The sequence below is a fragment of the Lactuca saligna genome, chromosome 7 (genome assembly GCF_052625555.1).
Source record: "Lactuca saligna cultivar CGN05327 chromosome 7, ASM5262555v1, whole genome shotgun sequence".
NCBI classification, from domain to species: domain Eukaryota; kingdom Viridiplantae; phylum Streptophyta; class Magnoliopsida; order Asterales; family Asteraceae; genus Lactuca; species Lactuca saligna.
Window position 1 is genome coordinate 38,856,158 of NC_136423.1, and position 17,092 is coordinate 38,873,249.

The 17,092-nt window shown below is 31.1% G+C and overlaps 2 protein-coding genes across 2 annotated transcripts; one reads left to right on the forward strand and one right to left on the reverse strand.

Moving 5' to 3' along the window:
• The first annotated feature begins 649 nt into the window (after nucleotides 1–649).
• LOC145005404 (uncharacterized) lies at nucleotides 650–1,347 on the forward strand. The gene has a single exon (XM_078964484.1). It carries the CDS (start codon nucleotides 848–850, stop codon nucleotides 1,202–1,204), a length of 357 nt encoding a protein of 118 aa, XP_078820610.1. The 5' UTR covers nucleotides 650–847; the 3' UTR covers nucleotides 1,205–1,347.
• A 12,500-nt stretch (nucleotides 1,348–13,847) lies between these two features.
• Nucleotides 13,848–15,195, reverse strand: LOC145006432 (EPIDERMAL PATTERNING FACTOR-like protein 6). The gene is made up of 3 exons (XM_078965517.1): nucleotides 15,021–15,195; nucleotides 14,781–14,824; nucleotides 13,848–14,127 (listed from the first exon to the last, which is right to left on the reverse strand). Exons 1-3 carry the CDS (start codon nucleotides 15,148–15,150, stop codon nucleotides 13,921–13,923), a joined length of 381 nt encoding a protein of 126 aa, XP_078821643.1. The 5' UTR covers nucleotides 15,151–15,195; the 3' UTR covers nucleotides 13,848–13,920.
• Nucleotides 15,196–17,092: the final 1,897 nt, after the last annotated feature.

Genomic DNA, 17,092 nt, shown 5'->3' on the forward strand with positions numbered 1-17,092 from the left:
TCTCCAACTCACTTTCATTTTTTCCTTAAAAAATGGAGTGAAAAATAAGGTAAATAATCTTTCATCTCCAACCCTATTTCATTTTTACCCAACTTTTATCTGAAAAAAATATATATTTTATTATTCCAACTTTTATAAATGATCAAATACACTCTTTCTATTAATTATATTTTAACAAATATATAATCTATATTTTTTCATTACAATTACAATGATATTAAATAAATAAGATTATATTTATAACACTTAATTACAAGCTTTTGTAAAATACGTTAACGTGTTTTAAAATTTCAATATATATTTAGATTTTAATATGAATTTAATAAACAAAAAACAAACATTATATTTATAACTAATTAATATAATTTAATATATAACACACTATTATAGATATTAAATATTACACTTAAATTATAATTAATAGATATAAATAAACTAAAAATATATAAATATATAAAAAAGGATTAAAATCAACAATTCAAAGTTTATCCTATTTTGAGAAAAATAAATAATATAACACAAAATATAATGTGATACTATTTATTTTTTAAAAAAGTGAGGGAATAAGAAAAAAATAGAAAAAATAATAAAAAATAGGAATAACTAGGAGATCCTCTAAATAAAGCATTTCATGAACAAATTCTCATCTCCACCGACGCAAACAAAACAGCGACTTTAAATTCACACAGAATCTCCCCTATTTGCTATGCACCCACAGTTGGATACAACCCATAAACCCCACATCTCCTCTGCATACCCCATTCTGTACCTATAGAGAGAGATAGGAAGAAGACAACTTTTGGAGAGAGAAAGGGGAAACAAAAGATCAAGAATCTTTCATACCCAGATGGAAGATTTCAGATCCAAATCCTACAATGCAAATGGTATGCAAATTCAGCCTTACAACAGGAATCTCCAAGATTTCAGATGTTACAGTACTTCTTATGCATCATCATCTTCTCACACCCAGATGGACAACAACACGAATCCAACTGCTGACAAATTCAAGAAACATGCCAGCAAGTCAACGAATGGGTCAATGTCCAAAAGTTGGAGCTTTACTGACCCTGAATTGCAGAGGAAGAAAAGGGTTGCTACCTACAAGGCTTATACAGTGGAAGGAAAAGTCAAAGGGTCGATTAAGAAAAGCTTTAGGTGGATTAAAGATAAGTATTCACAGATGGTTTATGGTTTCAGATCATGACACAATCAAGTTTCTCTTCTGATACGTGGGAAACCCATGTTGGATCTTTGGTTTTTGTTCATCTTTATGTATGATTTTGTGTTTTTATGGTGTTTTTGAGGATGGAGTTGTTAAATAATGAGAAAGCATTTCATCTTTTTTTATTCTTGTTTCTTGATGATCATGTTTCTTTTCATGGTATTTTTTGTGTTTTCATCTTCCTAGAATCGTTCTCCAGAAGGTGTTTAGATTTTCCTTACCGTTTTCAGTGGATGCTTGGTTGTTCCTTTTACGTATTTGACAAATTTTAATTATTTAATAAACTGATAGATTTTCCTTATGAAACAAAAATAGTAGCATCTCAAACTAGGTTAATAAAAAATGATGAATAATCTATTTTATTGTTGATACTTGATAGTATGAAACTGGTTTTTCAAGTTTTTAACCTTTTTATAATTAAACTATTAAAAGTTGACCATGTCACGTCTTAATCACAACTAGCCGGGGTGCCCCGCTCCGCGGGGGTCGGTTAAGACCAGTAAAGTATGTTGCTATTGTTTGCAATTCACTCATTTACAAATACATAATAGTCAAATATGTTGTAGTATGGCTCCAGTTGTTTTGACTATTTATAACAACAAATAATACAGTCTATGTAACAAATTATTACAGTGAATTGGTTTTTGTAAATCAAAACTTACAACAGTGAAAGTACATTGTTTGTTATCCCCTGATACTAATTACAGTTTCACTTACAATTGTTATCCAAAAGGTATGTCATAAGAACCGTTCATGTGCAAAATCTCACCTCTCCCAATAAATGTTGGGAATCCCTGAATAAAATTGTACAAACCAGTAAAAAAGAATGTAGAAGATATTCAATTACAGGAAAAACCATATCCAAACAGAAAGTCAGGAATTAAGATTACACTCACCAGTACTTTAAATATGGTTGCTATTCTTAAAGGCAGTATGTAGGGATCAATTTGCAACTGTGGGAGAATAACCAATAGGTAAAGGCTAAATTTATAAATTGATGTTCTTAATCATATCTATCAGTTTTACCCATCATAGTTCAAACTAAATAATAACATCATAAGATGCAAGAAAGAAGAAAACACGTGACTTATTGTTATTTTCTAGGTTATTACCTTTACGAAAGTATTCACTCACCTTTTTGACAGCATCCATTCTATTATACACTTGGGCATTTTCACAAACAATTGGCATGCATTGTCTATGTATTAGAAACAAATAATAAAATGGATAGAAAGAAACCTCGCAACAAACATCAATCTGTGGACGTTTACCCAAATCAAATTTTGTAAGCTTATCAGATATGAAATTGTGTTATACAGTTCCAGCAACACATAACCACGAACAGTGTCAAGATTGTAACCTTCGCGCCGACCTCCAAGGGGAATAATGAGTTTTCTAAAAAAGATTAACAGGTAAGAAGACTCAAAACATTTAAAATCATCAACATGTAATAATAAAACCGGAGGAGAGAAAGTTAGTACCTAAAAATACAGATAAATAGAAGATGATGAGAAGTAGAATAGGTGGAGGAATATTTGGTGAAAAAAATAACCCTACAGTTTTATAAGTGTAGCTGAGATTTACCTGGCGATAGCTGCGGATCGATAGATCCATGCATCTAGCTTCTTCTGCAATTGCAGGTATGCAATCTGGTTTTGTGAATTATAGCCAAATCTAATGTTGAGTTTAGATTAGAAGTGAAACCATGTAGGTGGCTATGTCAAATATGGTGAGAAAATGAATCAAGAAAAAGACACAAAAAACAATCATTTTTAAAAATCCAAATAAAAGAATTGTTAACGTGCACTCAACCTGAACAGTGGAAACCATTCGGCTGATTCTTGTAGGGTGAAATCAAATATAAAAATGACAGTTAGAAGGAGGGAAGAAACACTAAAGGATTAATATTTGTTTTTAACAAAAAGGCATGTCTAAACAACACAAATTATGCCTCAATATATATATATATATATATATATATATACACACACACACACACACATTAAAGGCAGAAATATGGAGAGAGATACAACCTTGAATAACTAAACAACATAAAAATATTAGTGTTTCTGTATATATTTTGAGCTGCAACTTCTGTTGTTTATACATGCCTTTTAGTTAAAAACAAATATTAATCCTTTTTTTTGCCACTGATAACACATTTTTTTTAAATGCAACACTATCATATACTAAACAACCAAAAAGAAGAAAAAAAAAGATACCTATAAGGGACAACATAAGGAGTACCTGATACCACCTCCAACATGAACGACCATCCTTTTCGCAATTCTTGCGTTTGACCTAAATACAAATCTGAATGACATTAAATTTGTGGCTCACACACATACACACAACCAATAAAATCAATGGAATATGTCAACAGGAATTATATCTTTTGGTCCCTGTGGTATATCGTCTTTTTTCTTCTTGGTTCCTATTTCAATGTGATCATATAGTTAATGAAGATTCGTTTTTTAAATATATCCAAGAAAATATATATAGCACACTACAGGGACCAAAACTGTAAATTAGGATATTAATACTTGAATGGCACGGTTCCATTTTTTCCGACATTTTAGGAAATTAAGAGCTTTGGCTGCTGCTATGAGTGGGAATTTTGACTCCCAAGCCGTCCATTAATCAAGTGCTCCATAAACAACTTCTTTCTCATTTGGCAACCCACAAACCTGTAAATTCACAAATCAAGTAACTTTAAAACCGAATTTACTATAATCCCAAAAATAAAATTACACTATCCTCTTCAATATCAGAAAATGGCCTAATAGCATTTTTGGTCCCTGTAGTTTTTAATTTCAATAATTACATTTTTGGTCCATACAATGTATAATTTGCACTTTAACTGTAGTTTTTAGTTTGGGGTAAATACAGTGAATCAACCTGATTAAGAAAAAAAATGAAAGTTTTAGACCAATGTTAAATTTAAATTGTTTTTTTTTCCAAAATTTTAAATCTTGTTATTGATTTATAAAAATCTTGCCTCGTTAATTATTTTTCGTACCCAATGTATCTTTCCTCTTTGTTTCAATAGTTCTTAATACAATCATCGTTAGTTTATCATTTCATGCTAAAGAGATGGGAAAGAGAACTTACTTAAAGATAGGCTATATCTAGGAAAGAACTACTTGACCCAAGTCTTCAATTGGGTAGCCTCTGTATCTTAACATCCCTTTATTAGATAAATAAACTGATGTAAGGAGAAAATAAATAAAACCAGTTATATCATTATACTAACCATTTATAGCTTCACCATTTCCTTATGTAATTGCAAGGAATTCTCTCTGTCTCTCCCATAACATGTGAGAGGACCTACAGAGACATAGCACAAAACATAACTCACTGTATCATACTCATACATAAGTAAGTCAATCATTACAGTGTGTAAACATTTTAAATCACAATGATGTAATAAATAAGAGTTGGGAAGCATACTGCGAATTTCAGGGGGTGACATAAGAGGGTATGAAAGAATAACTGAGCAACATATAATAGCGATTAACAGTAGATTGAGTAACATTTCTTTCAACAACCCAAAAAAATGTATTTGATTGAGAACCCAACGACAGATTCTTCAACAAATTGGCAGCTTCTGTATAAAAATAGATTAAGGATATAGAGTTTAGTGTTCCTTTCACAGAAATTCAGCTTTTAAACTAATCCATCAAAAATATGCGTTATAAAACAAAGAAAAAATGAAAAGGGAACATCAACAATAACAGGAATTTTATCAAACAGTTGGTGGGCACAGGGCATTGCAGTGTTACATACCAGATGGAGAAACGGTGATATAGACAGAAAACGAAAACTCAAGTAGGAACATCCAATCTACAAAATCAGTCGAGTCGGTGTGAATAAGAAACAAACGATCTTAGAAATGTCAAACCGAATTAAGAACCAAACACAAATTACATAGCGATGACAGACGAATTCCATGTGGAAAACAGTTGCAGATGTTGAAGGCGTGAATCGGAACTTTCAGCGTCGACGACCCATTCTTGGTCGATCGTTATTTTAGGCATACATTACCACCGCCGCCACATATTGAATCTTTATAATCGAGTTGACAACGGTCAAGTGCCGTTGCTGGTTGGGGGCTTCCTCCTTCCGTGTGATGAGGTGGTCTCCGCCTAGGGCGGCGCCGACGACCACTGTCACAGACGGTCGGTCCATGGCGGGTAAATGGAAGATGATGAGAAGTAAAATATGTGGAGGAAATCATCGGTGACAGTTTTGCAGCAAGAGTAGTAGAAAGTTGGAAGCGGGCGAAGAGTTTTCAACAGCCTCAGTGGAGGTGGGTGGGAAAAATCAAAATCGCCTCTATATAAAACACGTCCGATGGCTGTTCGTCGGGTTCTTCTGCAGTGGTGGACATCGACACCGAAGAAGAGATATCGACGAAGTTTGGGGAAGAGGAGCGGTAGCAGACGAATAGGAAGATGAGAGACAGAGAATAAGTCAGTGAAAAGGTAAGATGAAGCGGTGATGGGGACGTGGCAGAAAACAGTGAAAGGGTTTCGATGACGATGCGAATAAGGATGTAGAGTAGGACACATAGCACGATACTAACTTGATTATGTGTACGCCTGGTATACACATCGACCCAACGACCCAGTCCCATCCATAATCAGAGGACCAAAACTACAATCTCATCCATAATCAGAGGACCAAAACTGTCAAATCCTTAGCAGTTTACTGTAGCTAAGGATTAACAATTTTAATATATAGTATAATAATCCAAATAATTAGACATTTTCAAATAATCAGTATTAAAGAGTACTATATACAGAAACATTTCGTGTATTACATTCAAATCAGTAATCAGTAAAATAATAATAATGAAAACTTAGATATCTTTTCATATGATCGTTTTTAAAATTCGAGAATACACTCAAATCTATAAAATAATATTATAGAAACTTAGATTTCATTCATGACGCTCAAGAGTAGTCCCATCAAAGTTACCTATTTTCTTTTTGAGTTTTTTCCATTTTTCAATTAAGGGCTCGTCGTTATTTTCCCTATCCTTTATGTTTAGACTATTTTTAATCTATTTTTTTTTTCTTTCTAAAAATAGAGTAAAAGATAGGATAGCTAGAGTTTCATCTTTCATATTATTTTATTTTTTACTTTATTTTTACACACACAAATATATTTTTAAAATATTTCATTCTTTTAACTTACATAGATAGTTAAATATATAATTCTATTAATTTGATTTTAACAAAGATATAATATATATTTTTTGTTCATGACAATAATGTTAAATAAATAAAGTTATATTTATAACACTTAATTATAAGCTTTTGTAAAATACGTTATCGTGCTTTAAAATTTTAATATGTACTTAAATTTTTATATCAATTTGATAAACATGCAAAAAACAAACTTTATATTTATAATTAATTTAATTTAATATATAACAAAATATTATAAGTATTATATATTAAATTTAAATTAAAATTAGCAAATAAAAATAAACCAGAAATGTATAAATATATAAAAAAAAAACTAAAATGGAGGAATAAAGATATGGTCCGAGAATAATGAAGAAAAATAGGAAAAATAATAAAAAATGAAAGTAAGTTGGAGATGTTCTTACTACATCCTTATCACCACACCATTAGTTTTTGAAAATACTTACCACTCTACATCATTTATATTTTTTTAATATTAAATTAAATAAACAACATAATTATTAAATATAAATAAATATTTTACTAATATAAAAATTACATCAAACAATAAATCTTAGAAATTTAAACCTACATTACAAATTGAAAAGACATAAAAATTTGAACTTACAAATTTAAACCTACATAACTAACGTGGTCGCTGAAAATACAAGAGTGGAGGTTGTCGGGTTTGGTTCTTTCGAGAGAGAGAGAGAGAGAGAGAGAGAGAGAGAAAGAGAGAGAGAGAGAGAGAGGTACCAAATAAGGACAGTGATAATTCTTTTATTCTTTTATTATTTATGTAAAAATTTCAAAAAGAAATTGAGATGTGTCATTTTATAATTGGTAATTAACTCTTAACCTAGTTATTTATTTTGTAATGATCATTCTAGTGTGTGTGTGTGTATATATATATATATATATATATATATATATATATATATATTCAAATGTTTCTAACAAATATTGTGTGCATATATAGACCAATCAAAATTTAGGAAAAAAGAAATCATTAATTAAATAATAAAGGGTAATTTAATCATTATGTATGTACAATTAAATATATTCCAAAACTATAATGCCTAAAATAATTGGTCAATTTCCCTTTAATAACATTTAAATCAAGATGTTTAGTTTATAAACACCTAAAAAACCATCGTCAGTTTCCTCATCATCACCACAAAAACGTCGACTTCGACCCAAGCCCTAAATCCTTCAATCGTTGACCACAGAACAGGAGTGACATTCTTTACCGCCAATCCTCCACTAGTCGTTGTCATCACAAAACACATATGCATCCCTCATCATCATCATCATCATCATCATCCCTTGTTGACGCTACTTCCTCATCCCCCTCCACCGTCGGCTCCGTAATCCATCGATGCAAAAAAATCATCCATCACACTCTACAATCGTAAAATAAAATTAGCCACCCCCTTCACTATCGGTCTTCCACCAGCTGCCGCCACTAGTGCTTTAACACCCCACACTTATTGTCGGGACAACTTACGTCCTTTAGTTTGGTCAACTGATGTCTCAACCTTCATCATTGACGAGAAAATTTCCACCCTCACGCCAAACACCATTAAAAGAGCATAAGTCATCTAGTATGAATTTGTTTCACCTTCAATCCTGGTGTGGCTTTACTTTCGTTTTTCTTCTCTAGTTTTCGCTTATTTCACAATTAAATCGTATGATTAACAATTCCCAATTCTGAAAATTCACTAGTGGAATCAGATATGCGTTTCTCTTAATTCAAGTTTGGTATAGCTGCATTTGATTTCTGATTATCTCAACATCTATAATCAATTTCTTTTGAATATTTTGGCTATGATTGAATTTACTATTGAGAATTTTTTTCTGCATAATTGAATATCACTCTTGATTAAGAAATCAAGTACAATGTGGTACCCTATTGTTTTCTTCTTTATTGATGGTGTTCATAAGCCTTACAAGTGTTTGTTTTTTACTTTTCCTCTCTTGCAATGTATAAAAAACCCAACCGATGTTGTTTTTAAAAGAAATTAGTGAATTATGATGTGAAAGTTGAGTATGAGATGTGAATGGATTTGTGTATAATCTAACAAAATTTGATTTCAATCTCCGTATTTGACAAGATAGGAAAAGTAAAAAATTGCATAACCATAGTTTGCATTATCATAGAAGCGGGTGATGAATTTAAGGATGTTGATTTAGAATTCTAATTTTGGTGATTTCTGATTTCTAATTTTGGTAATTTCGATTCTTTGATTTATGATTTAAGAGTCTTTGTGTATAAATAATTACAGGGAAATAATTTCTAAATTTTGTTTTATTTTTTGTCATATAGAAGAAAAAAAGACTATGATTTAAATGCATTATGTGGTGTATCCTATCAGAATTTATTTATATAAATGCATTATATAAGAATTGTCTTTAAGAATGTTTGTTAATAACAAGTATATTTGTTTAATTGCTAATACTAATGAGTAATGCATGTTATTCTTTCATAATGTCTTCAAAAAGGAATCAAATATTGATCATACAAGAGAAAGACTTGGAATCGAGTTCAAAAACAAGTATATTTGCAAAGAATTTCATTCTTACTATAATACATCACATTTTTGTACGAATAGTTGGAATCAATTTGATTATTTGGACCATTGAAGAAGATCAAGTGCATTTGTTCTTTAATTGTATATTTAAGAATGCAATTTTGTAAGACTTTTATTCATTTTTATGACATTCTGTTAGAATATATGTAACTATATTAAAATGTATAAGACTGTTATTTTGTAAGAATATGTATTAAATTTTTAACGTCCCGATTTTTAACCCAAAAATTTTCATTTTATTTATTTGAAAGCATTCAATTATATCGGAGTATAATTACATTATGCGGAAACATATTATGAATGCATGTATTGTACAGTCATGCCTTGCTCTTCAGTACTCGAAAACATTTGGAACAACTTGGGTAAGCGTTAGGCTTAGTGAGTTCCCCAAAATATCACATCCCACAATATATATATAATGCATACACATAATGACCTTCAACATAAAGTTGGTCAGCCCTTGGCCTTCAGCGTAAAGCTGGTCCGCCTTTTTTTTGCCTAAAACATATAGTTGGACCATAATTTGGCCTTTATCATAATTTTAGCCTTTCCTCAACTCCGCATATAATATATTAACATACATATAACAACATTCCATATAACAGGAAACTAACTATCCTAGTCTATTTGCCAACCGGTATACTACATGCTAACTATACCCTAACTGTAACGTCTGATTCCTGATACGCATTTAATTATAATTTATTTATTTTTGTAGAGCTACTTGACGAGTGGGGAGCCCCGGACTTGTCAAGTAGAAACGAGATTGGACGTGGGGTTTTAAGCAGTCTACCCGGCGAGTTGAGAGCCCTCAACTTGGCGAGTAGGTCTGCTAGAGTGAAACCCTAATTTTAGGGCTTTGCACCCTATTTGAGCATCTTAATCCCCACCTTGTGGCCTCATATCCATCCTCCAAGTCCTAAACCCTAATCCACGAAACCCTAGAGCATTTTGTGAGTGTGAGCCATTCTTGAGTAATTTTGTGTGTTCTTGAAACTAGAAGAAGAAGAAGGAGCTAGAAGGTTCAAGGAGAAGATAGTGGATCCAAAGACTTCCTTCCATCCTCATCATTTTCCGGTAATCAAGTTTCTAACTTGGCTATTAGTTCATTAGATCTCCTTATTCTTATTTTATGAGGGTTTTGGTTCAAGAACCTTGATCTTTGGGACATGGACGTCCCAAGTGGCTTACCTTTCAAATCTAGGGTCTAGTATGGGTTTCATGGCATAAAGGTGCAAAATTTATGACCATAGAAGCCCCATGCAAGCTTAAAGATGTTATTATGGCCTTTTAAGCCCCAAAAGGCCATGCATGGAAGTAAATTGTGAGATTTTACATGTGTTCAGTTGGTGTCTAGGACCTAGATCTCAGTTTTCATGCTTTGGATCAGAGTAATAAGGATTTTGGACAAAGATCTGTGTCCTAAGGAACTAGGGTTTTAGCTAAACCCATTAAGAAGTATTATTAGCAGGTAAAGTGGTAAAGTTGGAAACTTTATTCTTAAAAGGGCATTTCTAGTGTGTAGATGGAGTATGGACCTTGGATCTGGAGAGTAGAGACTTGATCTGTTAAGATGGCCCAAACAGACAAAGGAACTTGTCGAGTCCATAAAGGAACTCGATGAGTTGAGTCGTGTTGTCCCGGTTCAGCTTAAGATAGAACTCGATGAGTCTGTGAAGGGACTCGACGAGTTGATTTGCCAAATCATGACTATGAGCAGCCAGGGAACTCGGTGAGTTGGATCGCGAAAGACTGACAGCTATCTGGGCGTTCTACTAGAGGATAGGGCACCAGATAAGTATTAACCTATAATACTTTAACCTGTTAATTCCTATGATGATTTGGTAATGAAAACTATATGCTTCAATAATCCTAAAGAATATATCGAGAGATCTATCAAATAAGGATTAGCCAGGCCAGACAGTTGGGAGGCAGGACCATTTCGGCGTATAACCTTTCTAAAATCCAACATGACTATTTTTGACACCTCTCCAGTAAGTAGAACAATCAGCATCGTAACTGGAATTACTAACGAATCTAGCATTTATAAGTTCCTAATAACGACTATAATTTTGAATATGAGTTAACCTAGAAGTCTAGTAAGCGTAGCGTTACTTACAGAGATTCTTAGGTGGAAAGATGAATAGTCGTGGGCAAGACCTCGATGTCGAACACTTCAATTTGCCCGATTCACCGCCTCAGAGCTTCGCTAAAGCATTCCGAAAACCGAAAAGGTCAGACTCAAGGGGCAGGGGTTTTCTAGAGAGAGATATGAGAGAATAGGATGATAAACAAAGTAGTCGGGGCACTCTATTTACAACAATATGTGTACAGTGCCTAGCGTGTGTGCCATGCACACCTGAGACGTTTCTCCTCCCGTTTTTTGCCACGTGTCGCAAATATGATGGTCCACGCCCACCTTCTAAAAGGTGCGCGTTGTGCAACCTAGCTGCACGTGATGCTTCTTGTAAAACTTCAAAAAACTGTATCTCCTTCATACGAACCCCGTTTTCGACGTTCTTTATATTTTCGGAAAGCTCTCGACGAGGGCTACAACTTTCCTTTAGATCCCAACAGCTAATTCTCAATCTATCAAAAATGTATATTTTTGATAGGATTAGCCTATTAGTGAACGTTGCAAAAAGCATAACTCCCACATATAGATTCCGTTCTCGATGTTCTTTATAGCAACAAACTCCTATTGATGAAGTCTTCAATTCTCATTTAGATTATTTTTCTTAATAATCTACCGATCAAAATTCGGTTTCTGCCCGCACACTGTTGTACTGAAATCCTAGAAAATCCTAACTTCCTCTAACAAAGTCAGATTTGAATGTTCTCTATACATATGAATTTGCTTTTCCGAATACTACGACGTTCGTTTAGATTATTTATCCTAAATAATATTTTATCTACAATTTCTATTTTAGATTATACTATAAAGCGAGAAATAGGGTGTTACAAATTTGTATTTAAGTTCAGGTGTCTATAAATAGATATAAATAGATATAAGAATGTTGCTATTACTCAACTAGGGGTTCAAAAAATGATTTTTTAATAATATTCTAATAGAATATCATTCTGACAGAATCAAAGAATATAATTCTAACAAAATAACATTTTAATACAATAAAATCGGTTTATGCTTACAAATTACATTTAAAATCGACTTAATTCTAAAAAAAAAAAAGCTGATTTTCTAAATCAAGAACATTAACTATCCCTTAAATCTGGATTGTTTTAAAAAAAATTGTCTTAATTGACTAAAATACCCTTATGATGAATTTAGATGGTGTTTTTATTTTATTTTAATTTAATAATATTTATTAATTAATTACTTAAAATAAATAAAATGATTGATCCATAATTAAACATACATACACATAATACTTATCAAAAACACAATAACCTAACCATATATCTTATTTACTCTAATAAATAAAAGTTTTTTTTGCCATATATCACACTCTTATTCAATTTAACAAATATTATTTTATGGTTATTTTGAATTAATTTTTTTCCAAATATCATTTTATAATTTTTTCTATTTTATTAAATTACACATAATGGTTTTATGTAATAATTGCAAAAAATGTATAAATATATGTATATCAATTTCATTAATGAACTTACCTTTTAATCTTAAAATTTTCATATTAAACCTCATTAGTTTCTTTTGTTTATTTATTTAAATTATTTGTTTTAATATAGAAGATAAAAAACATTTCAATTATAATAATTAATTATTTTTTATTTTATTATAAATTCAAAATTCTCAAATACTTTGACAATTATATTTAACTTTTTAAAAAAACAACTCATATAATACATGACTCTCACAACTAGTTATTCTAATAAATGAATACGTTTATTATAATGTTAACAAGTGTTACAATATTATGAATCCTCATTAATATTATATATCAATTATCATGCCACATCTCAACCTATTAATTCTCTGTTTTAAATTTTAAAATTTAAATTTCTATCTCTAATTCCATTACATTAAATTAATAATTGATTCTTCGTTTTAAATTTTAAATTTTAAATTTCACACTCTAATTACATTAAATTAATAACATTAGAATAAAAATAATATAAAATTAATATTATATATATATATATATATATATATATATATATATATATATATATATATATATATATATATATAAAATTTTACAGAAATATGTGTGTTACTTTGACCGATTTAGTATTTATTGGTCCGATTTTGTCCGTCTTTGGTCCGAATTGATTTGATTTGGATCGAACTAAATTGCAGTTTTATGAACAAAAGATAAAAAAATGAATGTAACCGGGTTATCCACTCCCGGAACCGGAACCGCCGGTTCCAAACATTTAAGAACTGCTTAGAACGGTTCCGGTTCATGTTCTAACTTTCTAGGAACCGTCAGTTCCAATCCGGTTCCGGTTCTCGCCAAATGAGGCGGGTACCCACTTATGCTCATCCTTAGAAACATTGTGAGAAATGATATATAAAAAGATTTAGAGAGAAACAAGTAGATAAACAAAGACGGAAAAAGTGTTCAAATAGAGTGGTAAAGTGCAATTTTTGAAGTCCATGGTCTTCTTTATTTTATTTTTTCAATCAAAAATAGTTATTTTATAGTGTTTAATTGATGCAAAAGGTCATTTTATTGAATATCTATGTTTTTAATCATATATAACAAATTAAAAGCTGTATTCCATCTATTTGAGAGTTTGCGTATCTATTTAAAAAAAAAACTCAGGAAATAAATATAAAAACGGATTATCAAGAATTACCATATAATTCTCAACAAACAACCACCGAAAATGTTAAACATAAAATAATTATGGCATTGATTAAGGAAAAAAGAAAATTGTACATGTAAGACAAAGGAATTAGGACCAATTTTGACAAACAAAAAGAAGTTTAAGGGTTAAAGAAAATAGAGCCACATTTACATTTCCAGCCTTCAGGCTCATAGTTGGCATATTGTGGACCAACTTGAGCTGTAGGGACCTGAACAGGGAAACATGGGGTGCACCCTCTGCACTTGTGTTCACATCTTGGTGGTCTTGACCCAAGCCTACTTAGGCCTTCTTCTTCCTTCACCATATTCCCAATGCTACCAATTCCCTTTTCATATGTTAAAAAAAACTATTAGATTGTCCGTTTAATGACCATTAAAAGATGTTAGATCAAAATGTAGAAAGTGGTTTTAGACATAAATATTTTATTGTAGAATTTGATTATTTGTCGTATAATTTGGTTCTGTGTTTAAATTTGACATTTGAACGATGTGTTTTGATTTTTATTGGAAATAGAAACTGCTAGTTGATTTAAACCGTTTGTTGTTTTGGGTACTTGTAATGTATTTTTATTTATGTGTATTTTTCTAACATCCTATTTTAATTTCTTTTTGTTACAGCATATTTATAAAAATCTAACACATTATAACAATATCATCTTAATACAAAACAAATTCTATTGCTATAATTGATTAATTTTTTTTTTAAATATAATGTGGCTGAATTTAAAATAGTGTAATTTGGTAGAAATTTCAAAATATAATATCATAATAAGAAAATAAAAATAGAAAATACACTGATATAACAGAAAAAAATATAGAAGTAACCTCCATCTTTTTTCCACCATAAATTTCAAACCAACCAAAACTGAACCACTAACAGTTAACATTAGATGGTTTAAATCAATAACGTCTTTATATTTTATTTTTACGTAAATTATTTATTTAAATTACACATCAAATAAACAACAACAACAATAACCTGTCGCATGAGAAAAGGTGGTTGATGAGATGGTAAAATTTCACCTGCAAAAAGAAGCACCATTACTACACACCAAAGAACCTTCAACTTTTTTAACAAATGTAATTTGAGTTTTCATGACAAAAAAAATGGTTTAAAATACATAAAACAAACTCTACATAACAACAACTTATAAAAAACGTAATTAGATCATTTAACAGACGTTGCTTAACCATGTAGAAAAATGGGTAGGAAACTAACCTTGTTTAAGTGTATCATGTGAAGGTGGAAAACGTATATTTCTTGCACATACACCACCACTCATCATCATCATCATCATCATCATGATATGCCAAACTATAATCAGAAACAACCAAATTCTTTTATCCATTTCAAAGAGAATTACGTTGTGTGGGGATGTGGGTGGGGTGGAGTAGTAAATATACTAAGTATAATACATATACATACATAAATGATACATATATATATACATACAAATATAAAATCTTTTTTGGGTAGAGATAAGAGAGACAAATTAAATGGGGTTGTCAAAGTGATGTATGGACTGCAAAATTTTGCTTCATTTTCAACCTGAAATGACAAGTCACATTTGATAGTGTATATTTATAGCTAGAACACAAATCTTGAAGGATGATGTTGTACACAGTGTATAGAAAGTAGTACGGATCATAGCATTCTATTTGCATGAAATGGAAGAGCAGGAAGAGCAGAAAAAGCGAAATCTCAGTTTGAAAAAGAGAATCTCAAGTTGAGTTGATGTACGTACGGTAACTGAAGGCCTGTGAAGACCATACTATAGATGGTGATACATCTACAGTATATGCATCGAGTGGCAAATATATTAACAATTAACTTTATATATTCATTACAAAAGTTTTTTTTTTTTTTTTTTTTTTTTTTTTTTTTTTTTTTTTTTTTTTTTTTTGGGTAGGAAAACATTTGATTTCTAGTTTTAAAAAAATCTTAAATTAACTTTGGCTTATATTTTGGCTATCAAAATAAATAATCTGACTTGGAACAAAGTAAAGGAATTTATGGTATGGACATGTTTTCTTATGTAGGATTTATTTGTAAATGAGCTCGATCTTATATATAGTTGTTAGGGTTTTTATGGTTTTAGCTATTCATACTTGTTAGGGTTTTTATGGTTTTAACTATTTGTAAATAGCTGAGTAGTTGAAGAGTTTTTCGGTTTCCATTCGTAGCATAGATCATATCGGCTGAACCGTTCTTTGTGCCAATTTTCTCCCATTTTTTTTATTGTTTGCTCAACAAGTGATGAAGTGATATCAAAGTCATGACTATTCATGTGGCTTATTTTTTTTGTTGAAGAGATGCCCTTTTACAAGTTTGATTCAGAGAACGTTAATGGATTGAATGACTTCCATAACCTTCATGTTATGGAAGGTGAAGATGAAAACTCTTCTAGTCCATGGGAGTCTAAAGACATTGGAAGGATAGACAAAATAGGCAAAGGAGATGAACGGGAGGTTGTGGATCAAACGACTGTTGTTGGACTATGGGAAAACTTTGTGACAAGTATCAACATAACTCTTTCACAAACTAGTTATATCAGAAGCAATGTTTTAATACCCTGCGGGTGACAGAAAGTAATAATGTAAAAGATCTTTTGGAGAATTTTAGTCGTATTATTCTTGATTTACAAGACGCTAAAGTTAAAACTGAAAATAAGGATCAAAATTTTATTGTGTTGTGTTCTCTGTCGAATTCATATGAGAATTTCGTTGATACCATAATGTATGTTAGAACAACGATTATTGTTAATGACGTGAAGGATACTTTGTTCTCTAAGGAACTAAAACATAAGTTTTTTTTTTGTAGCAAAGAGGTTTTTGGTTAATTGTTGTTAGTAGACACTAATAGAACACAAGATAGAGAGGGTTGAAACATGGGGAGGTAACATTGCACGTCTAAAGCTTTCGCTAAAGTTAAATAATATCAGTGTTAAGAATACAAACACTTTAAACAAGATTATCCACAACGCAAAAAGGGGAATCTTATCCAGTAACATTGACAGTGTTCTTGTGGTTTAAGATAGCTTCGAAGAAGGAGACATATGCGACGTCTTGATTGTATGTATAACTAGTAGACACTTTAGATCTTAGACATATGTGCATCTCATCATATTAATCTCTCATATGATTTATTTGTTTCTTTCAAGAAATAGAATGTTAAGGTAAAGTTGGGTGATGATGGGATACAACGTATCAAGGACAGTGACACAATGTAGATTAAAAATGCATTGATGATAAGGTTAAAATTCTAGATTGTTTGTATGTCCATGATCTTTG